Below are 26,886 nucleotides of genomic sequence, written 5' to 3'. Positions count from 1 at the left end.
CTTTTGCAGAGCAGGATCTTGCTATTGATGTCCCTTCTCTGGAAGGACCCAAACCCTGCGACATTTGCACAGGTACCATAATGCTGCAAGTGGCTCTGAAGCTTGTTTGGGTTTTTTTAGCATGAGTTTTTATGGCTTTTGTTAAACCTTATGAACTTAAGCTAAGCTAAAAAAAAACATCAAAACAAGGGTCTTGGTTCTTCCCCATCATCTGTACCATTAAAAACAACAAAAAAGGTTGGATGTTAAACTTCTGAAGCTACACCAGTAGAAGTTTCCCACGCTGCCTCTCCATTTAGCAGCTGCCAAGCCAGACCTGTAATCAGGATCTTTATCCCGAGACAAGCTACAAAACAAAATAAAATGTTTCTGAACCACTGAAGGCAGGTGAACATTTTCAGAGTGTCACATATTAAGGTGGTGTCTAACGAGCTCCACGTCCCACTTATAATTGAAACAGAAGAGAGTATTCACTTTTCATTCATTTTTAAAAGACTATTCAAATACCCTTTCATCTCCACTAAACAGCCTGCCATGTATTTGAAGCCATTTTATATTTTGTTTCTACAGACATCCAAAAAACAGAGGTGAGTATTTTGGAACATTGATAGAAAGATGCAAAGGCTTGTGAGGCACTGAATGGCTTCAAGCTGCCTCAAACACATTCATCTTCCCAAGAACACATTCATCTTCCCAAGAAGAATTAGGCACAGTGTGATTCATTTTAATAGCAGAAGAAAAATAATACTAGGATGTAGTGCTAAGTTCCCAACCTTTGATGGTAGACTAAAAAAAGAGAGAGAGGGGGAAAATGAAATCTCTTTCTTCCCTTATGTTGTTGAAGTCTCCCTACACCCATCCGTTATGTCCAGCTTATCAATTAAGATGAACCCCATGAACTTCAGATGGTTTTTTAAAACAAGGCTCCATCCATTTAAATGTGTAAAACTGCCTGCAGCTCCCTTGAACTGCAGGATTCAGTCCCGAGCTCTGTGTACTCGGTGTGAAGTTGAGCCCTTTGATAGAAGTTTTACTGATGTTTTAAATGAAGTCTTCTCATACACACAAAATAACCCAGATAATTTAAAACCTCATAGGAAAAAAAAAAATGGTGGAGAGAGAGGGGAAAAAAATAGTTGGTGCCATTGGTGTAGCAGAAGAAAAGAGGTTGGATTTGGTTACCAACAGGACAGGCCAAAAGCTGCTCAATTGCTTTCCCAGGGTTGCTCGCTTGAGCCGGGGAAGGTCTGGGAGACAAACCCACCCCTGGACCAGGCGGCTCCTCTCGGGGACAAATTAAGCTCATTTAGCTATGAAATAGGTCTTGTGCCGTGACCAGCAGCGAGAGGGAAGGTGCCGGGTCTGAGCTCCCAGAGCTCGTCCTGCTCAGCCACTTCCACCGAGTACCACCCAAACTGGAGGTACGTTAGCCAGGGCTTTAGAAAGCTGGGTTTTGTTCTGGCAGGTGAGCAGTCCCAGCTCATTCGCACCTAGGGAAGGCTGTGACCACCTTCTGGCACCTCGTGGCGAAGCTTTGCAGAGCTCCAGCACTGGGCCCACCATGACCCTTTGAACATCCCACCCTGGCCTCACCATTCCACGCAGGGAGCAAATCCCCGCTCCTCGACCAGCACCATGGGCTTGGCCATGCAGTCTGGGCTAAATCTGTCACTGAGGTACCTGAAGGAGCTGTAAATGATTTAATCATCCAAGGGAATGATGATGATGGGGCCTTGTCTACTTGGGTTGCAATGGCTCCCCAGCAGGAACAGCTCAGCCACCATCTCCATCCACCAGCACACATGAGAAAAAAACAACCAATCTTTTTAGCTATTTAGGGTGGGGGGGGAAAAAAAAAGTCAGAAAATATTAATTTGAAAAATATAAAATTTTAATAAAGGCTACATCTCTTAATTACAATAATTATTGTACCAAGTAATTTTTTTTTTTAAATGAAACTCTTTATAATGCATAATTTACAGTATAAGTAGAACAAAATGCCATGGCAAAAGTCATGAGTACAGGACTTGTAATAAAAGGCATAAAATATATTTATACATAAACCCCTTAAACAAACAAGGGAAAGCTTGAACCCTGAATATAGGGCGACGCATGGTCTCGTAACTCCATGCAGGCACAGGTACTGTACTGATTCAATTTAAAAAACACTAGAGATAGTGTATTAATATTTTCACCATACATTCTCTTCTTTTTTTCTACAATATATACAGACTTATATACAAAGTAGCAACGGCAAACAGAATGCACAGATTAACTTAATCAACACAAACCCCAACTGCAGAAATGCCAGCTCCCCACACGCGCACACCCCCAGCTCTGAGGAGCCCCCACGTGGGGCTCGGGAAGGTTAAGGCCAAAACAAAACTAACCCCACAAGCCAAGCAAACCCACTGCACGTCACCACGTGCATCTGGAAACCCCGTCGCAGATACACGTCCTTGAAATAGGAGTTGCGCCAACGCTGACGTAGAACGGCTAAACCAAATGAGCTAGCTATGTGGAATACGCACTTTACCTTTTCATTTTCTTTTAACCTGGCTTTTGCAGCGTGTCCTTTTGGTGTGATAACTACAGCAATGGGAGCTCAGCGGCTGTTTCTGCAGCTCTCCAGGCCCTTGCCCTGACAGCAGCAAACACCTCACACCGCAGAAATCCGTGGACAAAACAAGCTGCTGTTGTTCTATTGCATCTAACGCACTTAACGCTTAAGACCTTTATTTCAAATTAGAGCAGCATAGATTAAAATGCACCGGGCTCTAGATGAATGGTAGGACAGTATTTTTATTTCGGCTTTAATTATTATTATTATTTCTTTAGAAAAGTCTTCTCTTCACCTGGAGGAATACTGGGCAAAATGTCACTCCTTCCCTCCTCCCCCTTAAAAACCAACTAACAACCCCACAAATGTGCTCGTAGCCAAACTCCTCGATTTTCAATAGTGGGAACAATATAAAAAAAAAAACTAATCCTTCCTCCCATCACCCCCCTTCCCAGCCCATCTCTTCTCCATTGTTAAAGCAGCATATCCAAAAACTGGATTTAAGGGAAAACAGACTGTTCAATAAATATCAATAAGGATTAATGTTAAGGTAAGCTATACACAGTTTCTCTTAGTCCATAGATTTCAGATCCCCAGGAAATCATATATTATGTATGGAAGTCTCTCAAACACGGCCTGCATCTCTAATAGCCAACAGTGGTCATGTTTTTAATAAATAGTTCAGGGTTTTTATCATCTCAGTACCCAACTCATGAATAATAAATGCCATTTTTTTCCTCTAAGGCTAACCCAGCAAAGTCTTCGTAGACTTCACTATTTTTCTTCATTGGTTCAAAACTTTCCTTCGGTTTTGTTATTTTTCTTGTCATCACTACTGTTGTGTGTCCAAAGACCTTTCTAGCTTAACTTTTAAGAAACACAGACGCCGTCAATCGATCCTTTCCACTTTCCCGAGAATCCTCCCGTCGTACATGGGCAGGATGGTTTCGTCTTCCCAAACCTCTTCAAACACCGCGCCGCAGTCGAACTCGTCGCTTGCTTTTTTGAAGTAGTATCTGTGGTAAGGAGAATTAAAACACAGTCAATAATCAAAAGGCAAAGCGAAGGATGCTCTGGCAGTTCTTTCAACCACAACATTTCCAGGCTCTCTAGCCCAGGATGCTCCTCCAGCCTGACCAGGAAAACCTCAGGTCCAGCAATGTGAGAGCATCCCCAGGGCGGCGATGGGATGGAGCGAGTGGGGCCGTGCACCCTCCTCAGCGCTGACAACAGCGAGTAAATTACACACATTGGCAGCGGAGATCCTCAGCCGTGAAGAAAATTGGAAAGCGTGGTGATTTCTGCTCAAATATCTTATTTAAAAACTAAACAAACAGCATTTGAAAGCAAAGCATTCTTAAGGTTCCCCTCTCTCCCCACCTTCTTTCATGTGTTTTCTCGTTTCAAAGCTGAAGCTTAAAATTAGCAACTGTTATTAAAAGGAGAGGCTTTTTAGGCATAGGATGGATTAAAAGAAAACCATCCCGGCTTCCTGCAACGTAAAAGCTGAAACTGGGAAAAGAAAACAAACAAACAACAACCTGGGAGCCTCACAAGCAAATCCCTAATTCACATCTCCATTTTAAGTGACAGAAACTCTGGATGGTTGGGAGCGATGTGCCGCTCCGGGTCGTCAGATCACGAAGCCAACGCTCCCGGGGACAAAAAAGCACTCCCACCCCTCCCGTGTCAAACAGCGAGGACCCCTCTATTATCCTGAATTAGACCGTTCAGCTTCTTGATTAAAGGTTCCTTTTATCCCGTTTGGAGCTTTCTTCCTTCTAAGGCTGCTTAATTGCATATGCACAAATGAAGGGCTTCCATTCAGAGGGGTAGCATTTAGGGAGCCTGTCCGTCTGCCGCCGCACACCTCCTCGGAAAAGCGCTTTGCCATCCCATCGCCAGGGACGGAAAAACCTTCATCGGATGGATTCCCAGAGAAAAAGATACAAGAAAACCCCTCTAAAAACCCTCCCCTGTAGTTTCCAGACAACTGGGGTTGGCAGCTCCTTGTTAGGGGAAAGGGTTTTGCAGTTACTCGTTTTTTTAGGGTAGTAAAGGAGATCAGATTAAGCTCACTTTTACTATTAAAACTGAAAGAGCCACAGCCAGCTCCTAGAATTTGGTATTTTTTTCGTGAATGTTCTGTTACACATTTTTAACACACTCAGTAACAACAGCTTGCAGATCTATTTATTTTTAGGGTACGTTAAAATTATTTTGCTAAGGGGATAAAAGCTGGCTTTTTAGTCAGAGAGATGAAACCAACTCCATTTAGTCAAGGTATGGTTAGGATTTATTTTTGTAAAGTTATTCCGAGCTGAATTGACACATGTTGTATCTTTAATGGCTCAGCAAGGAAAAACATCTTCTTTAAGCCCTGCACTCGCTAAGTCAGTGGCCCAACTCCCACCAAAGTGATGCTGCAGGTCAAGGCCACAATTCCCCAGCCTTGAAACTCAACCAAAAACCCCAGCAAAGTATGAATGAATTACAAAGAACTTTCTCTTCCCTTTTCCTTTCTCCTCTCCAGATAACAGCCGCTCTTCCCAATAACTTCCTCCACAAGCCTAAGCGCTGGCTGGGTTTGCAAAAATTCTTATTTGAGAAAACACTCTCTGACCTTTTGCATAATTACAACCTTATTTCACACAGACAGAAAAGGGGGGAAAAAAGGAGGCAAAGCAAAAACAAAAGTCCTTCCCCAAACATCTTCAAACAAGTCGCTCTGCTCTTATTTGCTCAGAAACGGGCTTTCCATTGAAACATATTTTATGTGGCAAGCTTCGCTCCTTTTTTTTTATTTTATTTTATATTTTTTGGGACATCTGGCACCAATCGAGGCGAGCAGGCCTGGCGTTACAGCTCTGTTTTGAACCGCTGCCATCTTCAGATTACCCGACACCACCCAGTTTTTTTGTGCGTGTACGTTTGTTTTTTGTTAACGCCATCGGTATTAAATCACTGCTTAATGCCTTCTTTTTTTTGGGGGGGGGGGAAGGAAAGCAAAGCGGCGATTTCCCGGCGGCCGCCCCACGGCCGCACGGCTCTGGCATCGCGGGAGCCCGAGGTACCCGCCTCGCAAACTGATCCAATCAATAAAGAATTTGGAGAGCAGAGCATTTCTGCATGTCTTTGTGCATTAAATGAAAGGCAACGGCTTCAAAGACATGCTTATTAAATGTGCCTTAAAAAGAAATCAATGCCAGATGTGACCAAAGCGGCCTAGTTAGTGCCTCCCCGTAACACACACGCCACTCCGGGCACTGCGGCCCTGTTCCCTGAAGGTCACCCGCAGTTTCCCTCAAAGTCCAGCCAAAAGTCAAAGCTTAGATCAAAATGATTCCCTGGAGGTACACACATTTGTGTAATTAGTTTCACCTTGTGTCTGTGCAAGATAAAATACTGGGCACGTACCCAAGTTCCTTTTATAAATTTCTGTATTGTCTTTACCCAGGTGTAAAGGGGTGAGATCTAAGCAAAACATTGTTTCATCCTTGTCAGTCACTTAAAAACATTTTCTAAAGTAATTACAGTCTGACAAGGCACAAATAATTGCACCTGGAGGGACTTTCGGGCCACAGAGGTTTCTAGGAGCCTATTCCTGCGCTTGGGCATCACACGAAAAATGTCACAGAAAACAAATGGAAAGATAAGATTTTATCTTTCTTTTCTTTTTGAGGGGAACTATAGAGACAGTGGAGCAGCAGCTCACCAGTGGTGAGGCCAAGGAAACTGGTCTGCAACTGGGACAGGAGGCTGCATCGGCCAGAGGAGGAGCACAAGGGGCCAGGAGAGGCTTAAGGGGCTGGAAAATGGCACAAGGGTGTGAGAAACCGAGGAACCCCTCCTGGAGGTGGCCCAGCTCGGGTGGACTTGCAGGTTGCTGCCATCTGATGGCAGCTGGGTGGGCTGCAAAGACGGTTTTGGGAAGGACTGGTGGTATTTCAGACCCCAGCTCAGCATCACCCACCCTTGGGTGACCTACCTATCTGCACAGGTGGGCTTCCCAAAGCTTAGAGACCAGTCAGTGACGGAGCACCAGCTGGAAAGTCATCGCACCAAACCCAAATGACCCATTTGGATGTCAAATCAGAGGCTGCCAGCACAGGGCAGGACTCCTGGCTCTTTGAAGGACCAAATTCAATGCAAATTCAACACTTAAAGCTGGAACTTCCCTCTCCTGTTCGCCCCATGGGAGAAGTGGCCAACAGGTGATCTCACTAGTGCTCAGATCCGCTGGGAAAGTGCAGCCAAAATAGCCAACGTGAAGCTACCACCATGGGAACTAGCAGAGGAGAGGAAGCGGCAAACTGGTTAAACTGGGAGCTGGGCCCTGGAAACCAGACAGGCAGGGTTTTTGTTGGCGGTTCTGAAGAAGAACTGGGTATCGCTGGTGGAGCCTTCCCTGCAGGGCAGAGGTTTTTCCCTAACGAAAAGAGGGCTCATTGCATCTCAGCTACACGTCCACTCAGATGCACCATCCCAACCATTCACTGACCACACCATTGCAAAATAAGAGAAAAAAAAATAAAAATAAAAATTAAACGAGTAGGTAAAGCAAGAGGTCAGCACCAACCTGAACGTTGAGCCCAGCCTGGAAACCAAACCCCACCGCTCCATGCCTTTGCCAAAAGGCCATCCCAGCTTTCCCTGGTATTGACGGTTTTTGGACAAGGGTTGGAGCACAAAGCTGCACAGTCTACATCTCTATGAAATGAGGGGAGGCGGCTGGGGGGGATGGGGACAGGAGGTGGCCCCGCAGCCAAGCTCAACCCTGTGGTCCCCTTCTCCATCTCCAAGTTGCTCTTGGTTTGAGTGGGAAGAGAATGAGAACTACAGCCTCCAAAAAGCAATATAAACATATCATTGCGGGAAGACCTGCAAAGTATCTGCTGACTCTTTTGACTTATTAGAATATACTAAAGAACAAACAAATCACAGATTCTTACCTGTAATTTCCCTTTTTGCTCAGCTGTTCTTTAAAGTGCCCAAGTGTCAGGCTCTGGGCCTTTAACATCCTCCTGTAGGGAATTTCTTCTCCGCAAAAAAAATAGGTGACAACCAACTCAGTAGACTGAGAGGTGTGAACAAGTGGCAGTTTCTTTGGCTCTTTGTGACTGAAAAACATAAAACACACACAAAAACCCTCTATTTTTCCATTTGAGAACAAGCCGTTTCACCTCGCTCGGTCTAGCAGTGTTTCTGCCACATGTAACACTGGTCAGAAATATCCTGGGTGTGACCCAAAAAGTCAGATATTCCTGTGCTTGTGGGGAATTTGTCACGTAGCGTTTGCACAGCGCTTAGTGGCAGAGACCTCATGCTATTTTATGGGTGGGAGAACTGAGGGATGGAGCTCAGACCCTTGCTGAGGCACTGGTGCAGGACCACGGGCCAAGTGAATGTGTGTAGGGCTCACCATGGGCTGACCTCGACTGAGCAAGCCCAAGGATTGCACAGCTCTCATTTCAAAAGGCTCGTTTCATCTGCCTTCATGCAAAGCACCTGCCAAGCTTCCTCCTTGGTGCACAAAACCACCTGCAACCACCAACAGCTCACAAAGCAAAACCACGGCCACATTCTTCACCTGAAGCACACAGGTAATCTGATTTTCCCCAGTGAGGGTAACACTAACTGGATCTTGAAGTTTGCACTGAGAAACCCTTCTTAAAGAATAATTAAAATAATATTACCCAACAAAATGGCAAGGCTCTAGTGAATGCCATGCAGCCAAATCTACAACTGCTTCTGAGGCAATGTACACTTGGCATGTCAAAAGGTCACAAAGTGTTAGTCCGCAGTAATTTAGTCTTCCTAATTTGTTCTAAGTCTTTGTAGAGTGGCTTCAGAAAAAAAGCTGCTAGCAAAGACAGCTGGTGGACTTAAGGTCAACCAATTAAAAATGAAAGGCTCCAGTCAGGTGGCTCAGTCTGGACTTCAAACATTACTCATTGCTTAAGATGAAGAGGGTAAGAAAGAAAACTTTAATTATTTAGGCCATTTTAGACCTCTCTGTAACAGATTTCTTGTTAAAAGAACCATCCTGTAATTAGACTAATCCAATCTTTGTCCACTTTACAGGAATGCAAGTTAAAAAGAGCCAGAGACAAGATTTGAAAATGTTTTGTTCTTTCTTTAAGAAGAACATTTGAAAGATGAAATTTCAGATAGAAGAATTTCCCCTCTTTACAAAGCACCATACATTTAATGAAAATATAATTATTATATACATATATATTTCCCAATCCTTTTCCACACGTGCAATACTCACTCTTCTGTTGTTAGAATGGCACTGCAGAAAGGGGCGTTTCCCCCCTGAACAGCAGCGGAGTGGTTTCGATCCCTCTGCTGATTTGAGGTTGAACATCTGAAGTGGAGAGCGGGAGGGCAAGGGGGGAAATAAAAAGAGGAAAAAACCTTTAAAAAAAATTGTTGAAACACAATCTTCTTAATTGAAGTCTCCTGTGGGTCGTTAAGTTTGCTCTTTGTATCAACCCTCACATGTTGTAAACAATCAAAGGAAGAATTAAAAATGCTGTGGGCTAATTTATCCTTCCATACCCAAATGAATGATAACCAGTCCAATTCTCCACTTGGTATGTAGCTGGAGTCCATCCCAGAGGAAAAACGGGCAAATTACAGCCATCAAAAGAGTGGAAGTAATAGTCTACAGGATTCAAACTATTTGTGTCGGGGTAGGGTGGGGTTGGAACACGGAGGTTCATCCCTGGTGTTTGGCCAAGCCGCGCGTCACACATCCCCGTGGCCCCATGGCCAACCCTCCACCTACACCAGGAGGACAGGTCCACCACCTTCATCACCCACCTCACCCCCATCAGCCCAAGCATGACCAGCACCCAGCAAACCTCCCCGATCCCCGGCTGCCCCCCAAACCCCCCATGGGACCGGGACCACCCCTCCCACGGCCGTTACCGTTGCTTCTGGGGTTTGGAGACCTCGGCGAGGCGGCGACACGCTTCCTCCAGCTGCGCCAGTGTGTTGGGGGGGGTGAGCGGCGGCATGGCGGGGTCCTGCACGAAGGGGTGCGCGGGCTGCACCCCGCGGGGGTGGCTGCCGCTCCCCCAGGGGTGGTGGCGGCCGGGGGCCCCCTTGGCGAAGTCGGAGCTGTAGGCCTTCTTTGTGCTTTGTGTGCTTGGGGAGGGGAAGAAGTCGGGTTAGAAAAGCTGGAAAATATGACTTTAATAGCAGCTCCTATTCTGCTCGCTCCCTCTCAAAAGTCTGTCATAACATGAAAGGAGGTTTATTGCCAAAAACATGACATTTTTGTGGTTTTTCTGGTTCTGCGGAACAGCTTTTATATTAAACCGGAGGAGCAAAGAGTCTCATTTGTTTTTAGCGATTGTAAAAATAGACAGCCCATGTAATATATAAATATTTACCGGGAGCGATATTGCTGTAGACAGCTGCATATTTACCTGTGGGGCTTGTGCTTATTTTGTCTCTCGCTCTCCAGCATCCACTGCCAGACGTTCTGTGCCCGGTCCGCCTCGCCCCCCGGGAGCTGCACCCCACCGGGGCCGGGCAGCCCCCCATCCCCGGCCGGCACGGCGACGCTCTCCGCTCCTCTGCCCGGCCTTTTCGGCAGTGTCCCCGTCCTGCTGATGGTGAGAGGGGGACACAAGCCCACCATTAACCCCCTGCACTGTCCTGACCAGCCCCACATCCAGGGGGTGACAGGGCGATGGTTTGGGGTGGTGCAATGGAGAGAGATGGTCGTGACTTACCCGAAGGGCTCCAGGAGAGGAAGAGGGGGGTCCGTGCCTTTCGGGTGGCCCTTGCACTTGGGGTAGCAGTAGTAGTCGCCGCCCGCCGGGCAGCAGCACTGCACCCGCTGCGCCGCCTCCGCTTCGATCTGCTCCTTGGTCTTGGGCACGGTGTGGTGGTGGATGTAGTGGTGGTGGACGTGCTTGGTGGTCTGCTTGGTGATGAAGCCCTTGCCCACCAAGGCACAGGCCATCGGCGAGGCCGCGCCGGGCTGCAGCTTGCCCAGGGGCAGGCGGTCGGGGGAGCGGGCGCGGGGGCTGTGCCGGCCCATGCCGGGCGACTGGCAGCCGGGGGTCTTCAGCACGCGGGAGAGATGCTCGTCCAGGATGGCCTGGGGATCCTCCTCGTAGCTGCCGGAGGGCAGGAGCGAGAGCGGGTGCTGGGGGTTCGCCATCTCCCGACTGCTCTGCAGGCTGGCAGGGAGCTCCAAGCCTTCCTTCTCCTCATCCTGCCGGCCAAGTGATAAGAAGGAATCAATGCAAGGGGACGGGGAGGCATGCAGCAGGTTGTTCCCACCATGGGTACACAAACTGCAGTGTGAACAAAAGATATGGCCCCCTCCCACCCCTCGCCAAGCTGGGCAGCACATGCAGCACGGACAGCAAGGACAGCACATGCAGCACGGGCAGGAAGGACAGCACAGGCAGCACATGCAGCATGGGCAGCGAGCTCTGCCCAGCCCCGCAAGGGTTAATCCTCCTACCTCCTTGATCTGCTGCAGCCTCTCCTCCAGACTGTCCATGGTTTCCTGCTCCTGCTTCAGCTTCTCCAGCCGGGAGATAAGCTCTGCGGCGAAGGCGGCCGGCTCCACCGGGGTCATCTCCTTGGGAAGACGGTGGGTCCTCTACAAGGAGCGGGGACACAACGTACAAGGCATGTTTAGCGGGCGGCACGGGGTGCTTAGCCGGAGCGGCATCGCCGGCCCCGCTACGCTTGTTGTGTCTCCATGTTTGGATGAAAAGACGACCGCAACTAGGCATGGTCTGCTCTGGATTTTTATGAGCTAGTGCTGTGGCCTCATGGAGTGACATCCTCCCCACCAGCGTTTGCCTTCGGCAGGAGCAGTTGGTCGCACTCTGAGGAACCCCGCTTGTTCTCTCTGTAGTACAACCAGCCCATCAGTAGCTACTCTGAAGTAGAAAATCTTCAAAGACTGTTGTCAAACATCAAAAAAAAAGCACTACCCGAAAAAAAAAAAAACCTCTGAGGTGGGAGGGAGAGACTTTAACTCAAGGAATAAAGTGAGTATAAACAGAAAGGAGTTGGAAATTAAAAAAAATAAGATGGGGGAGAAAAAGGGAAAGAAGAAAAAAAAAAAAAGGAGTCAAACGGTTGCAGATCAGAGAAGTGCTGGTAATTTATTTCCCGGCTACACACTGGGCACCTTTGAGGTAGTGTTGTCTCAACAGTGTCCTAGATCTCTTCCCCCCCCCTCCATCTCTTTGTACAGAAAATGAAGAAAGCTGCTGCAGGCTAGCGGTGCTACACTGCTGAGCTTGGCTGCCTCAAGCAGATCTATCAAGGGAAAAAGGGAACATCTCCAAATCAAGTGCAGAATATAAAAAGGCAAAACGCGAATTTCTGCCAAAAGAAGCAAACATGGCAGGAAAAGGGAAAAAAACAAAAAAAAAAGAGGAAAAAGAAACCACCCACCCGATTCTGCCCTCCCTCCTGCCACCCCCCATGCGCCCCACTCCTCGCCCCCACTCTCCCTCTCTCTTTTTCCCCCTGAAAGCAGAAAGCTGAACTGCCAACTCTTTCACATACTACCCACCAGATGAGGTGGGGCCTCTCTCCGGCAACCACTTAGCTCCAGAAATGATGTGAGGGTAGAAAAAGGCCACTCTGCTGGAAATTGTCACTCTTACACAAGCTGGCTCTATTCAGTCCCTGATCAAAGCACTGCCTTACAGAGAAAGTCGATTTGCACGCCCTGGGACAAAATAATCTAATTTACAAGCTCAGGCTATAGAACTTTCTTTATGGAGGAAGGGGGAAAAAAAAAAAAAAGAAGAAAAAACACATAAACCACCCCCCTTCCTCCACCAGAAATATCATCTATGATTTCTTGCTGCTTAAGACAGCAGAAAGAGGAATTTTAGCATATTAATCTCAAGACAAGATAAGTTTATACTTGTCTGTGTAAACAGTTTATTCGCTGCAGGAATCGGGAGTCTGCAAGTCAACCGAATTAGCAAGTCAGCGAGTTAATTTTTGAGAGCACGGCGAGGCCGCAAATCGGATCCTCTCTAAACAAGACACGTATCTGCTGCAATCGGATCCCCTCTAAACAAGACACGTATCCACTGCAAACGTCTCTTTCCAGAGATCCCGCTTCCCACCAGCTCACAGACCATGTGCTTCCCAATGCTGGTGACACACGAGGCCAAGCCCCGGTCTGCTCGGCACCAGCAAAGGTGTCAGGGTGGCGGCCAGACCCAACTGGGTCATCTCTGCTTGGATTGAGACCAGGAGGACAAATTCATTGCTGCTGAAAAGCCCCAATTAGCACCTGGCTTTCAGGGAGGGGTCAAAATGTGACCGTACAAAAGCAGGTTTTTGCAAGGATGCTGAGAGGACATGGCTCCTGCCCAACACCAGGCAGCACCTCTGCTCTGGCATCACGTAGGGATGGAAACGCTCTCCTCCCCTCCACTTGTGCCCATTCCCAGTCTTAGCATTTCCCATGGCCGACCCAAACCCTGCAGATCCCACCTGAACTTACCGGAAAATGAGGTAGAGAAACTTGACCGTTGGCCTTGACGCTCCGATGCATCTCCCGCTGGAGCTGCTTCTTGCTCCCAATTCTGTACGGGGGGATCCCATCTCTGGACACAAAGAGAGGTCACCATCAGCCGGGGATCTCCCCGTGCTCTAACCAAGACACTTCTCCACCACCTCTGAAACCACCCAAGAAATGCCACGGGCACACGTTCCCAGAGGTGCTGAGCCCTCCGGATGTCACCTGAAGCCAGGAGAAGCCTCAAACATCTGGCAGCTTGGGAAGGGCCTGTGTCACCATCTACATGGTTGTGCAGTAATTAAAAAGCTGAAAAGCAAGCTGAAGGCAACTCTGCGCGGGAAGACGCCCAAAGATCCCATCAGCTTCACTTTTGAGAATTCTTACAGAAGGGCCCTTCCAATGCTGGGTTTCTGCTTCTGCCCTTTGTTTTCGTTACTTTTTTACCACCAAACTACGCTCTCTGAGACCACAACTTTCCTCAAGCTGTGAAACAGCCCGTGGGGTGTTGGCACTGCGGACAGAAGGAAGAGGCTGAAGATGGATGGCCACCAAAAAGCTGCTCTTCATCTCCAGCCCTACTAAAGATCCGAGATGTTTCTCCTGCCCTGAGGCCGGCCGGCACAGGCACGTCACCGCAAGGCAGGAGTAATGCCGGACCGTACCCTCCGGGCACGACATTGCTCCCCTTGGCCATGTTGGACCATGGCCAGGAAGCCATGAGAAGAGACCAAGTGAGGAGCAGCAGTGGGAACAGCCCCCCACACAACCCGCTCGGGGCAACATGGGGTGTTTTCATCCAGCCACACAAAAAGTTTACCTCAGTTAAGATTAAAGAGCCTTCTAGAGACAGCGGGGACAGCCGGAAGAGCATGCCTGGAGATCCTGAATGTCTAATTCCACCTCTTCCCTCAGACTGACTGAAGAACCTTGATCTCCGGTCCCATCCCTTTCATCCACCTGCCCCCACACCTGACTCATCTCCCGAGTGGAGAAAATAGCTCCTGCCCAGGGAGGCTGAGCAGACAGTGCTGGCCTCGCGCTGCCAACATGGCACCGTGACCTCACGTGCCACCTCCCGCGGCCACGGTGGCGGTGGAGACACACCGACATGTTCTGGACACGCAGCCAGAGACAAGGTGCAATGGAACACCTTCCCTGAGACAACAGGTCCCTCTCTTGAGGAGGGTGACCAGATGCCATGCTCAACGTTTGAAGCATGCTATCGCAGGCCTTTGTGAAGATCTTGGCCAAAGTGTTCAGCTGCCACCAAACTGTTTTCACAAGCAAGATTAAGCTGCAAAGCCCAGAATGAAAGACCAGAACAATTTCATCTTAAAAAAACTTGGAAAAATCTCGAGAATAAAATAGAGCACGCTGGGACCATAGAGAAAGTCCTTGATGGCACAAGATGAATATCAGTCTCTTCCAGACTTGGTCCATGAATACACATCACAAGTCCTAATGTCCCCGTTGCACAAGATGCAGCTCTGGAGCCCATTCCGGGGAAGTGTCCTGGCACACGATGGCCATTGCGGCCGGCCATGGCCACCGACCGCAGCCACTGGTGGCCACTATGCATTTCTGCTGCACAAACCCATGTGGCAACAGGGCTTGGGGCACACGGCATGTCTCAGCTTTGGGGGAGGACAAGCGAAAAGCAAATCTAAGGTGAAAACCAAATCATCTGCACCTTTGGAGAAACATTTGTTCATGGATGCTTACTGACATAAGGGTCTCTTAGAGAAGACCTTCAATACAGGGAGTAACAAGAAAAGCAGGCATTTTAAAGGCAGGTAAAATGCCAGCATGAGCACGTTCCACACATACACACATAGGGGACTAATCCTGTTAACAAATTCAACTAAAGAGGAGGTGTCCTCTGCCGATGGCAGCATGAGAGGCCAGATGGGGAAGAGCAGGGAAGCAGATGAAAGTCTGTGGGTTCAACATGAGGCACCTGAGGACACAACCAAGGGACAACAGGGAACCCCACAGCACTCCCCAGCTCCCCACCTCTCTCCAGGTCTCCGAGCACAAAATGCTGTCCCCAACCTTTCTCCTGTGGCCACCAAGCTGTGAGGACATCTCATGGGGGTCCCCATGCTCCCAGCTCCGGGGTGACCACCCTGCCCAAAGGGACCGTCCCGGGACAGGTGATGAAGCAGGAGCAGGGACTCGTGCCATTCACAGGCAGGGTGGCTCCTCAGGTTATTGGAGACTGACCCTCATTCAGGTCGGTACAAAGGCTGCTCCTTCCCCTAGAACTCCTCCGGTTGCACCAGAGAGCTCCGCACCAAACCCCCTGCGCCTACAGCCCTGCCTTGTCAGAGCAGCTTTACAACTTACAACAACATGCATATATATAAAAAACATATATTTCGCTAGGATGGGAAGGCTGTCTTGGGGAAGTCAGCCTGGGGAACAGGGAGGGACTTTACAGGCACTTTGATGAGAGCTGACTAAACCCATATAAAACAGGGGGAAAAGGGACAATGCCAGGGCTGAAGGGGTGACCAGCGGGTGATCCCCAACTGCTGGAGGGACTGATGGACGGAGCTGAAGCCGCTCAGTACAGCAAGAGATGTGGGGTGCAGGGGGAACCTTGATACTGAAAGAGACCCCTCCAACCAGGGGAAAATGTCTTTGAAATGAAAAGGCTGAGCATGGGCAGAGGTTTCAGGGCAGGACAAGGTTAGTCCCAGCTCTCCAGGTGCCACCTCTCCCCTTGCTCCAGCAGCCGACATTTGCACTCAATTTCTTGGCTACTAAAAGCTGCGGGCTGAAGAGCTACAGAGTTTAGGTACTAAATAGTAGAGTTTAATTACAAACATTTCAGCTAACCAGGCTGGGGCTAAGCCAATCTGTTTCTGGGGGAAACACTAGTTTGAAGTCTTCTACCCAGTCAGTTGCCATTTAAGCTGAGCCAATTATCTTAGCCTTTTGACTCAGATGTGCCTGACCTAACCTGAATGTAGTTTTACTGCTGCTTTGAAATATCAGACTCATGCGCATATGCATTCACTCCCATCTTCATTTGGCAACGGCTCTGAAACAAGCCTCTGATCTTGCCAACATCAAAAGCCTGGTTTGTAAGATAAGGTAATATTTGAAGTTTGCTCAGCAGCATTCCCCAGTGTCCAAAGTAAATCCATAAATAAGATATAAGCAAATAAAAGAAAAAAAATCCCCTTTCCTTTCCCCCCCACCCAATCAAGAAATTGAAATATAAATTTGCATGATGCTTTGTGGCTATTACAAAATACATATATATATGGACAGACTGATCGTTGGCATCTGTAATATCAAAAAAAGGGCAGAATGTGCATTTTGGGGAGATCTCTCCTAATTCCAGTACAGTTCAGATATAGATTTTTAATAAAAACCCTCACTTTGCTGCTATGTCTGACAGACTTTTCCAGAACAAGTTTTTCCTCTTCAGTTGATACCAACATAAGCCAAAAGAACTAATTTGCATTTGCCCTGACGAAACAGAACAAACCCGGGTGCTTTGTCAAAGGGGGGTAAAATAAAACCTCGCGGGCTGGGGCTGTGGGAGCACAGCGGGTTTGTGCCCCCCAGCACCCCCCAGCACCACCGCAACCCACAGCACCAGGTGCCAGGAGCGGCTGCGAGCCCCTAACGCTCCACTGCAATCTTGGCAGCGGCCCTTCGCCTCTGCAGAGGAAGTTTTACATCAGCCTTAACTTTAAGCCCAGCCTTCCAAAGTGCCAAATTCTCCCTCCCGTTTCCAAAATCGCCCGGCGTGCCCGCCCGCTCCCAGCCCCGCGGATGGAGCCTGGCCACGGGGATGCCCAGGGGATCGGCTCTGCAGTTGGAAATATTCCTCTGTCCTCCCCCTCCAGCCCTCCCCGCCGCCCCCCAACCTGGAGCTGCGGGCAGTTTAATCAGCCAAGCTTCCCCAAACTCTCACAGCCTGCTCGGGCCATTGTTACGGCAGGAAAAAACAGGCAGGCTCCTTTCACGCACGGCTTTATGGGGAGCTCCTATTCACTTGTTCAAGCAAATTTCAAAGCAGGCTGCTGCCCTCTCATCCCCGCTAAGCTCCCCTGGACTAACAATGGGCTGAAAGCGATTCAGTTAAGCCTTTCATCCACCATGCACTTTATTTCTCACTCAGTGCTCTCATCTGTATAAGGCCTACAATTGGCATTGCTGTGAAGAGAGGGTATAATCCTAGCCCTGTGAATCCCAAGTGACCCTACACTGGTCCAGAAATGACTAACCCAATGAATGCTCTGTTGACACATGATCACATACAACCAGAGCCAGTAAGAAGAAATAAAGAAGTCACCCTATGATTCAGCTCTTTTATTTAATGCCAATATTGTTCAATAAGGGAATCTGGTGGGACAACAAACTATTTTTTTCCATAATATCAGTTCAAAACACACATGTGCATTTAAAAAAAAAAAAAAATGGAGCTTTTGTTTACTCATCAAGGATTTTTAGTAAATCCTGTTTTCCATTGTGCAGCATCACGCACATTGACTTTAAAACCCCAGCATGCAAACCTCTCCGAGGAGGACACAGTAATCACTGCACACGTCTGACAAAGACACTGGAGAAGTTTCGCTTATGAGAAGAAGAGCAGGAATGCAGCACACTGTTTGCAGGTGGGCCTTCCTAGAGCACTTGGACTTAAATGAAGATCATGAAACACAAACAGCAACATCTGCCTTCTGCCCAACTGAAGAAAACGGTCCTTAAGAGCACTAAGTGAGTCTTGCTGTCTCCTCTACAGGCACAAAAGCACCATTTCTCTCCTGCTGGGGAAAGCAAACCCAGGAAGAATGGTCAAAGGAGTTCTCCCAGTTGCACACTTCTCAGCAGAGCCAGGAGGAAAAGGCAGATCCTGCAATTCCTGGGCTCAGCCACAGCATCATCTCATCCCTGTGCTCCTGAAACACCCAGACCTGCTCCACGCAGCTCCATTCAAAGGGCTCTTTGAAGACCGTCCCAGCAACACCAGATGAGCAGCTATTTGCCCCCTCAGGTCACTGGCCCTATTAATGTGCATTCTGACATTAATGACAAACTTTAATTACAGAAAGTACTTCCTACAGGAAGTAATCTCCTCCTCTTTGATGACTGATAACCAGTTAAGGAAGCCTGGCCTTAAGACAAAGGCTCATGGAGATTCGCTCCTTGGGTTAGTCAGGCGGCACCATTAGCATAGGGGAAAACACGTTTGCTCAGCTGCAGAACGGCAATAGGATTCATCGCTTTACTCCATCCAATACCACCAGCAACACAAAGACCGAGGTGACCATGCCCTGCTAGACCTCTCGGTTTGGGCACAAACCTCCATTTCAGTGGCCCCGAATAATCGGCGAGCAGACACTGGGTGATGACCCCGGACCCATCACTCCTGTAAGCCCCATGTGCATTGGCACAGCTGATTCACAGACAGCACACCCCAAAAGGACCCATCCGACACCAAGTACTTACACGCTGCTGTCCGTCATTGACATGGAGTCGTCCGTCAGGGCATCACTAGATATTTCACTATCGTTCGCGCTGGTCGCTGGGGCAAAAACGTAGCCAGAATTCACATGGTATGGGTTAATGGGGTCGTTCCTCTTGAAGGACCTACAGACAAGTAAAACAGGAATCCAGTTACCAGTCTTGGGCTAGAGAAAAGCACTCAAGTTTTGTGGTAGCGCTCTCCTTATGGGAACCATGCACATTGGCTGCTCAGCCTCTTTAGAAGCAACCAGCCATCCATCAGCAGCAACCAGGACACACTCTGTCTAAACACAACCAAAGTCCAACTTTAAAGATGTTGCTTTTAGCATTGGAAGCGCACCTTAAAAGACTGCAGGAAGCACCTCTACATCCTTGGATACCTTCAAAAACTTGGTCCTTAAAGCCTGATGCTGCACTGCTGAGGCCAGCAGGCAAAAGATGAAGTAGTTCATAGCCCAAGTCCTGCTGAAAGCCACTGAGGCACCAGCTAATAAATGCTGAAGTCTGCTCTGAGGACAGGAGTTAGGGCCCCTTTGGGAACACAAGTTACGGTATCTGCGCTGCCTGAAACAAGAGAACTGCCTGGGACTGCTGGAGCAGGACCACCCCACGTCAGAGGAGGCACAGACAGGGATGAAATCTGCTGTCTTGGGCTTGGCCTCCCAAGGATGGGTGTCACCTTCCTGACAGTACAAAAACACGCAACAAAAAGGCCCAGTTTTTAGGAGAACCTGGTCCTTGTTCAACTTGTGGTTTTGTGCAGAGCTGGGTAGGGAAGAGGACGATGGGGGATGCGAGGACAGGAGCAGCAGGTTGTATGAACAGGCACGTGGGTTAGTGATACCAACAACCACTGGCTTTGCTTGGAGAAGCAAACCCAAAGCCCAGCCTGGATGTTCAAGTTGAGTACCCAAGAGTGGTCACGTGAGAAATTCACGGGCAGTGACACGGGCTGTGATGGAGTGTGGCAGGCTCACCATGGTGGGGTCACCATGGCAGGGTCACCATACAGGACAGGGGGACCTGCGGGGGAAGGGACCCAGGCATCCCCCTCCCCACCACCTCCCATTACTCCAACTTCCCAGCCAGGATCAATATACATATCTTGGGCAGGCGATAAGGGGATTATGCAGGGACATTTGAAAGCCTCATGTCAAGGTGCCCATTTTGTTCCTCTTCCAGGGAAGGATGGGGTTGTTAAGCTTCTGCCTTTGTATATCAAAGCAAAAGGCCTTGTCATCTGATAAGGACTGCTGATTTTAATAATTAGGGCCACTTACCCAGGACTGGGGGCCTAAGGAATGTGCCAGCAGGCTCGGCAGGTTTTTTTTAATGGGCTTTTCACCTCCCTGCCCCCACAGGGGGTCGGAGGGGACCAGCTGGGTTTAAGTGAGCAGCAACATCCTCCCACCGCCCCACTCCCCACCCCTCCCAACCAGGCACCCGCGCCCCCGCGCATTCCTGCACCGAAAACAGGAGCCCCCGCAAAGGCTTAAGTTAAAAATAACAATAATAATAATAATAATAAAAAGGAAAAAGAAAAAAAACAAAACAAAACAAAACAAAAAGGAGGGGGAAGCATGGCGGGGAAGATGGGCCTCTCTGGTATGAGAGGCGCGGGGCTGGCTGCAGGCAGGTATTCAGCCCAGCCGGGGCTGCATTCCTTTCCAAAGGAGGCCAAGGCATTTCTGATGGGGAGATCAAGATGTTAAAAAATATATATATGGGAAGAAGGAAAAAAAAGAGATAGTAAGGAATGCCACAGGAAAGAAGTTAAATCTTCAAAGATAAATTAATTCCACATGTGGGTGACAGCTAAGCTATCCCACTACTACAAAAAGAGTTCCTCTAAAAACCATGCAGACTTCTACTTGGATTCAAGAGGATGTGCAGTCCAAGCAACCCTTCCTAGGTCCTCGGTGGGCTTTTAGGTCAGCTGTGTAAGGGACACAGCTCTTAGAACTATTTGATCTGACACCATCTCAGGTCTTGAGAGGACATCCGAGGACTATGAGGCTCAGGGATGCAGGATGCTCCCTGGGGCTCAGGGATGCTCCATGGGGTCCATGGATGCAGGATGCTCCCTGGGGCTCAGCATGCTCTCTGACACTCAGGGATGCAGGATGCTCCCAGGGGCTCAGGGATGCAAGATGCTCCCCAGCACAGGACCAGCACCTTGCTGGGAGCTGTCTGTGTTGGATCCAGACAGGCTGTTTTGGTGTGTTCCTCCAGCAGATGTGATTGCTGGAGAGGCTGGGGGGAGGCAGCAGGTCTGTATGAATACAGCACAGTGAGAGGAGGTGTGTCCAAACACAGCGTTTGGAAAGATACAATTAGAGAAAGTGGCCAGAACTAACTGGATACAGGTAATCGAATGCAGCTCTGATCCACTTACCAACACCTCACAGACAACAAAAAAAACCCCCAAAGTTTACATATTTCTAAAGTAACCCCCCAAACTCCACCACCAACACATTGTCCCACATCCTTTAAGAAAACCAATGGGGGCTGTTTTGCTACGTTTAATTTTTTTTTTGGTTTTATTTGACCACCTTACTACAGTAATTGCACCCAGATGCATCAAGTTGCCTGGGAGGGTTTTAAATTCCAGTGGAAAGCAGTGGTCTCCAGCCGCGGATGCTGCGCACACAAACACACACCCCAGCTCCAAACTCAATATGCAAAGTGTTTTCAGCTGTCAGGTAGCAGTTGCTCTGGAGCTTCAAGGAGAATGTCTGATGTTTCTCAGCCTATTCTTATCTTGATGCGATGACACACAGCATGTAACTCTCTACGTGCTATGTTGGGCAATGGGCATATCAGAGTTATTATAATGCCAAGAAAATTTCAGGGGGTCTTGGTTGTATCCCGTTATGAGGGTGCAATTTCAGAGTGTGGGTTGGTTTGGGTTCTTTTTATTGTCAAACTCTGTTTCTTAGAAATAAAAGCACTCTGGCACTTCAAACCACAGATTTACACAGAAAGAGAAGAAAATCTACAAGGAGCATTTTGAGGCAAAACTGAATCTCATTAAGTATTTTCTTGGGACAAACATCACTGGGCAATCATGGGTTTAAGGATAAAAGGGGGAAAAATAACGCATGCACAAACCTGGGAAGAAAACAAAATAAAGGTATATTTTAACAAAAGTATGTTAATCACAGCTTCCGTGCTCTAATTGTAGAACACTGCTTTGAGCACAGCTTTACAATGGCATCATTTACTTTGATAATTGGAGCCAAACTTGGTTGCAATAACTTGGCCACTGTTGTTCAAAGGGCAGAGGCCACCAGCCAGCCCCATCGATGGCACAAGAGACAGGTGAGTCCACCTTGGACCCAACAAAACCCATGCCCGGTGGCGGCACAGCAAAGGGAGAAGCGCCCTCTGCGTAGCGCAAACTCACGCGTGATAAATTTAGCAGCGCGTATAAATAATAGCTGGAATTCCTGGAGCGTGGGGCCAGGTCCAGCGCGGCGTGGGGAGGCCGGTTTTAACCACAGCACAACCTCGAGGGGAGGGGAGGGGAGCCGCTTTGAAGGCCAAGAGGGAGGTTCTACAGTTAAAATATTCCCCGTGTTAGGGCTCCAAATATACAAGCAGCAGCTCGCGTGCGTCTGTCCTGCAGCCAGGCGCAAACACCGTGTTTCCACTGGACTTCTCCTGCTCCTGTCCATCACTGATGCTGGAGCCAAAGTCTGTCAACTCGCACGGTTTCTGTGGTCTCCCGTTTGCTGTGGTTTTGGCCACGACTCCGTGCCCTGGGATTTCCAGGTGGTCTCCCATCCAAATACCAGGCTGGCCCAAGATTGCTCTGCTCCCAGTATCAGGTGTGCTCAGCCCAGTGCTCCCGGCTCTCACTGGTATAATCACATTGAAACCCACCGAAGCAAACGGCAGGAGCCTGCACAGCGCTTCAAAACCATCACACACTGAGCAGAAATTCTTTAATTCCATCACACACAGGAGGAGGGAGGTGTGGTTTGGCCACTCACCAGGAAAGACTTTGTGCAAGCTTCAGTTCCAATCCTAAACGCAATCCTAAATGCTGAGTGATGAGAGATAACCCATCCATATGCTCATCAGCTTCCAGCACATGCACGCACAAGTGGCTTCACAAATGGATAGCTCAGGGGGGAACTGAGAAGCAGCTCAGCTTGACCTCCCTCTCTTTGCATTGAGATCTCTTGGCCCCATGGAGAGCAAAAGCTCCTGGAAATTCAACAGAAGGTGATCAAAGCAAAATGCACCACCTAATGTCCTAGGAGGGTAGATCTGACATGTGAGGAGCAAGCTGCATTAATCCCTGGACAAAAAAGAAAAGGAAAAAAGAAAGAAAAGGAAAAAAGCCCAGCACTAATCAGGCAAGCAGCCACCGTTCTGCGAGAGCTCTCCTGGACAAGGCACATGTGGGTTTTTAGCAGGGCCTGCAGCTCTGGTAGAACATTACAGCCAAGCCCTTCCAGCACTGAACACCAACAAAGGCTGAGAGATAAAAGCATCAAACATCCCCCTCCTGGAAAGCAAGCGAAGGGCAGCAGTTCAAACCAGGTTCTGGAGAACAGCAGATGCTCAGACCGTAACACTGAGGCACGAGATGAGGATCCCAACACCCGAGCGCTCCACAGACCAGCTGCCAGCCAGTGCCCCCCACAGCCCCCGGCAGGAGAGGCCCAGAGGCCACGCCGGGGCCAAGCGCATCCCAGCGCCCGCACCCAGCCCCTCCACCACCCCTCCAGGAGGCGACCAAAGAGGCCTCTGGCTCCACAGCACCCTGGGGGCCCGAGGACCCTCCCCGCTGGGAGCCCGGCACAGCTGGGAGCTCTCGGCAGGGCCAGAGAGGAGGACGCGCTCCAGCAAAGCCTCCCCAGGAGAAGCCCGATGCCCTTTGATGTCCATGAATCACAGACACACTCTCAAAATTCCTGTAAACGAGATGTCAAACACTCACCATCCCAAACCCCGACCTCCCGGGCCAGCGGAGGAGAGCGCACATCTGCCAGCAGAGCCCTCTCCTCTCAGCCCTAATTCAACAATCCACATTTATGGCAAGGGTGGGGAGAGGAAAGAATACATTTTCAGAGGATTATACAACTCATCATTTGCTCATCAGAGTCTCTCTTTCCCATCCCCCGCCTCACTTCGAGACAGCTCTTACTTTCTTCACCCTCACACCAACATTTCCAACAAAAGAGAAGGGTTTGACGCAGATGCACCCCAAGACAAGGGCAGGAGAAGACCCCGCCACCACACAACACACCCCAAGTCCTCATCAGCTGCCATGAGACACAACCACGTTCTAACGAGTTTAACTTTGAGCACACGGCCAACCGGAGAGCACCAAAGATCTACAGAGAACACCAAAGATCTATGATTACTCTACACCTGGAATGCCTCTATTACCTTGAGTACCCAATTTTAAGTATCCCCCTGTATGCACTGGCTCAAAGCCACCCTGAATGGCTTTGACATGATACCTACACCCGACGCGATGGGAGAGGCTGTAGATCACACATGCACGGTCAAAATTAAAGCAGATTTTGTGCAAGTTGCAGAGTTAGATGCAGTAAGTGCATACATTTCCTCCTCCATGACCGCACAATTGCTTCCCACATAACCAACATAGTTAAACACGGGCTGATGGTGGAGTTGGGGAACTAGTAGGTTACATTATTCATGCGCCTCTGTGATCCACTCTACTACTGCTCTTAACAGGTTTGAAAGTTGAACCAATAATTAACGTATGTCCGGAGGACACAGTTGCTATGAAGTTTTTGATCTATAAGAGAACTGAAAGAGCCAATAGGGCTCAAGAGCACAGTATCTTGTTTTCCTCTGTACAGAGGGGGAAAAAAATCCCCAAACGCAGACAACACCCCCCAAATTCCAGTGTTTGGAGGTGCGGGGAAGCAGCCGTGCTCCCAGCCCAGCACACCCCCCAGCGGCCTCCCGAAAAGCACTCTCAAAAGTCCTCAAAGTTAAAACAAAGCACAATATCCAGGGGGTCCCTTACCTGTATCCATTCTCCATCGTTTCCGTAGCTCTGACATTCGCTGTAACCCTCAACGTCTTACTGGATAGTCCAACTACAGAAGGCAAGATTTTGTTTTTAAAGTCTGCACAGCTCCATTCCTCTTCTTCATTCAAGGTCGGGAGATAGCCACAGACAACTTTTAAGCTTCCCAGTCCATTGCTGTTCATGTAAGCGGGATTCTCTCCTCCACTCCTTACATATTCGAGGTATATATCAGAAGTTAAAAACATCTGGTAAGCATTTTCCTCCATCACAGTCTGAATCTCAGTCTGTGCCTGATCAAACATGATAGAATCTATCTGCTGCTTCTTGATGCTATCCCTTATGTAGGTCTTGGTAGCAGGCTTGAGCTGTTTGGAAACAATGCTGTTGTTCTCGATGTACCTTTTGTATATAGCTTTGGCTACTCTTAAAGTTTTGGTATCCTTAAGGTCCATCTGCCTGAAGCCATTGCAGGCAAACCAGAAGTCTAAGGTATCCACACATTTTTCCCTTTCCAAGAAGGTCCGAAAAAGATAGGCACCATCTTGATCTCCCAACAAGGAATGCAAAGATTTGGTCCATCTGGCCAGGGGGGAGTCTGGAGATGCGCTGCCTTCTGGCTCCCCGAGCCCATTCTCATTCCTCCGCGGGGCAGGAGGCACCGGCATGGCCTTGAAGCTTTGGCTTTTGGGGAGAAACGAGCTGCTGAGTGTCAGACATGGTGCTTCTCCTTCCTCTCCTGGGACGGGGGGTCTCGGGGCGTCTTCCCTGAAGCTGCTGCTGGGGTCTGGGAGGTGGGTGAGGACCACGGCGCTGCTCATGGCTCCGGAGCCTGATGGGGAGAGGGGCTCCCAGTTCCTCCAGTTGCTGCCTGCGCCTCTGCCTGGAGTCAGCAGGGGATCCTCTGAGCCTCCTCTCTGCAAAGGGAAAAAAAAAAGGGGGAGGGGGGGGAAGAAAAAAGGAGTATTGATCTAATCAAAACCAGATCCTCCCAACATCAAAGACAAAAAGTAAACAGGCTTTTCAACTCTTCACGTTCAAAAAAAAAGAGAGAGGCAGGGCAGAGGGAGCGCGGCTCTATCGCCAGCCCGATCGCGACCATCAGCTCCGCTCCGCTCAACTCCCCGCGCACTTTTAGCGGGGCCGGGACGGGGAGGGGGGGGGATGGAGGGGTGGGCAGCGCGGCCCCCCCCCCCACCCCCCGACACCTCCCGGCAGCACTGGGCGTCCCTGCCCCGGCATCTGGTTTCCATTTTGGCACTTCCCCGCCTCCCCCGGACCCTCCGCTCTCCCCTCACCTTCCTCCAGCGCGCACGTTGCGCGCCCCAGCAACACCGCGCTGCCGGGGGGGGCCGCTCACGGGTCCCCCCCACCCCCGAAACGCGGGAGAAGGGCTTTTTGGGGCGCTTCTCTGCGGAAACCAGGTGCTGGAGCAAACACCACCACCCCCCCCCCAAAAAAAAAATATATATATAACCCAAGGGGGGGGGTTAAGGCGCGACGGCCGTACCTGGGCGCAACGGGGCACCCCGGCCCCCCCGCCGCCCCCCCCCGGAGCCATCAAACCGCTCCGGAAAGAGGAAAATCCACAGAAAGGAGCACGGGGGGGTGGGGAGCGGCAGCCCCCGTGCGGCGCCGACCCCCGCGGGCCGGGCTTCCCAGCGCTGGATCGGCGTGCAAAATAATCATAGTATCAATAATAATAAAATAATAATAATAATAATAAAAACCTGCTCCAGAAATGGCGACGGGCTGGGAGAGGTCGGAGCTGCAGCTGAGGGGGTAGGAAGGGGAGGGAGGGAAAGGGGGGGGGAGAAAAGTCCGAAGCGACTTGGATCCTCCGAGCCCTGTGCAACAGCCGATCCCGGCCGCGCCCGCGGAGGCACCGCGCCCGCGCAGCGCGGGCACGGCGAGGCGCGCACACCCAAAAAATAATTAAAAAAAAAAAAAAAGGAAGAAAAATCCGTATTTAAAAAAAAAAAATATAAAATAAAATAAAGAAATGAGGCGGCGGGAGCGCGGCCGCTGCCCCCGAAGTTGCCACTCACCGCGGAGCCGGAGCTCGCTGCGCACCCGCGGCCCCGCCGCTCCCCGCCGCCGGCAGCGCGCAGGCTGGCCCCGCTCCCCCCGCGCCCCTCGCTGTCCTTCCTCCTCCTCCTCCTCCTCCTCCTCCTCTCCTCCCCGGCGGTGCAACCGCATCGGAGAGCATCGGGAAGAGGGGAGGGGGGGCGAGGGAAGGGGGGGGCTGCGAGGGAAGGAGCCCACTGCGATCCGCGCCTCCCTCCTCTCCCT

At 49.7% G+C, this 26,886-nt stretch overlaps 1 protein-coding gene across 4 annotated transcripts; it reads right to left on the bottom strand.

The window, feature by feature from the left end:
- Positions 1 to 1,869: 1,869 nt before the first annotated feature.
- Positions 1,870 to 26,886, bottom strand: AXIN2 (axin 2). Of its 4 annotated transcripts, none has more exons than XM_065034988.1 (11): positions 26,643 to 26,886; positions 24,592 to 25,511; positions 18,561 to 18,701; positions 13,074 to 13,176; positions 11,052 to 11,192; positions 10,309 to 10,796; positions 10,000 to 10,182; positions 9,497 to 9,715; positions 8,835 to 8,930; positions 7,513 to 7,680; positions 1,870 to 3,576 (listed from the first exon to the last, which is right to left on the bottom strand). In XM_065034988.1, exons 2-11 carry the CDS (start codon positions 25,413 to 25,415, stop codon positions 3,450 to 3,452), a joined length of 2,490 nt encoding a protein of 829 aa, XP_064891060.1. In that variant the 5' UTR covers positions 25,416 to 25,511; positions 26,643 to 26,886; the 3' UTR covers positions 1,870 to 3,449. The 4 variants fall into 4 exon arrangements, with proteins under 4 accessions (XP_064891060.1, XP_064891059.1, XP_064891058.1 ...); XM_065034987.1 differs by lacking the exon at positions 26,643 to 26,886 and adding an exon at positions 26,325 to 26,568; XM_065034986.1 differs by lacking the exon at positions 26,643 to 26,886 and adding an exon at positions 26,105 to 26,236 and having other exon boundaries at positions 10,000 to 10,179.

The sequence above is a fragment of the Columba livia genome, chromosome 18 (genome assembly GCF_036013475.1).
Source record: "Columba livia isolate bColLiv1 breed racing homer chromosome 18, bColLiv1.pat.W.v2, whole genome shotgun sequence".
NCBI classification, from domain to species: domain Eukaryota; kingdom Metazoa; phylum Chordata; class Aves; order Columbiformes; family Columbidae; genus Columba; species Columba livia.
This window is presented reverse-complemented; position numbering and strand designations above follow the sequence as displayed.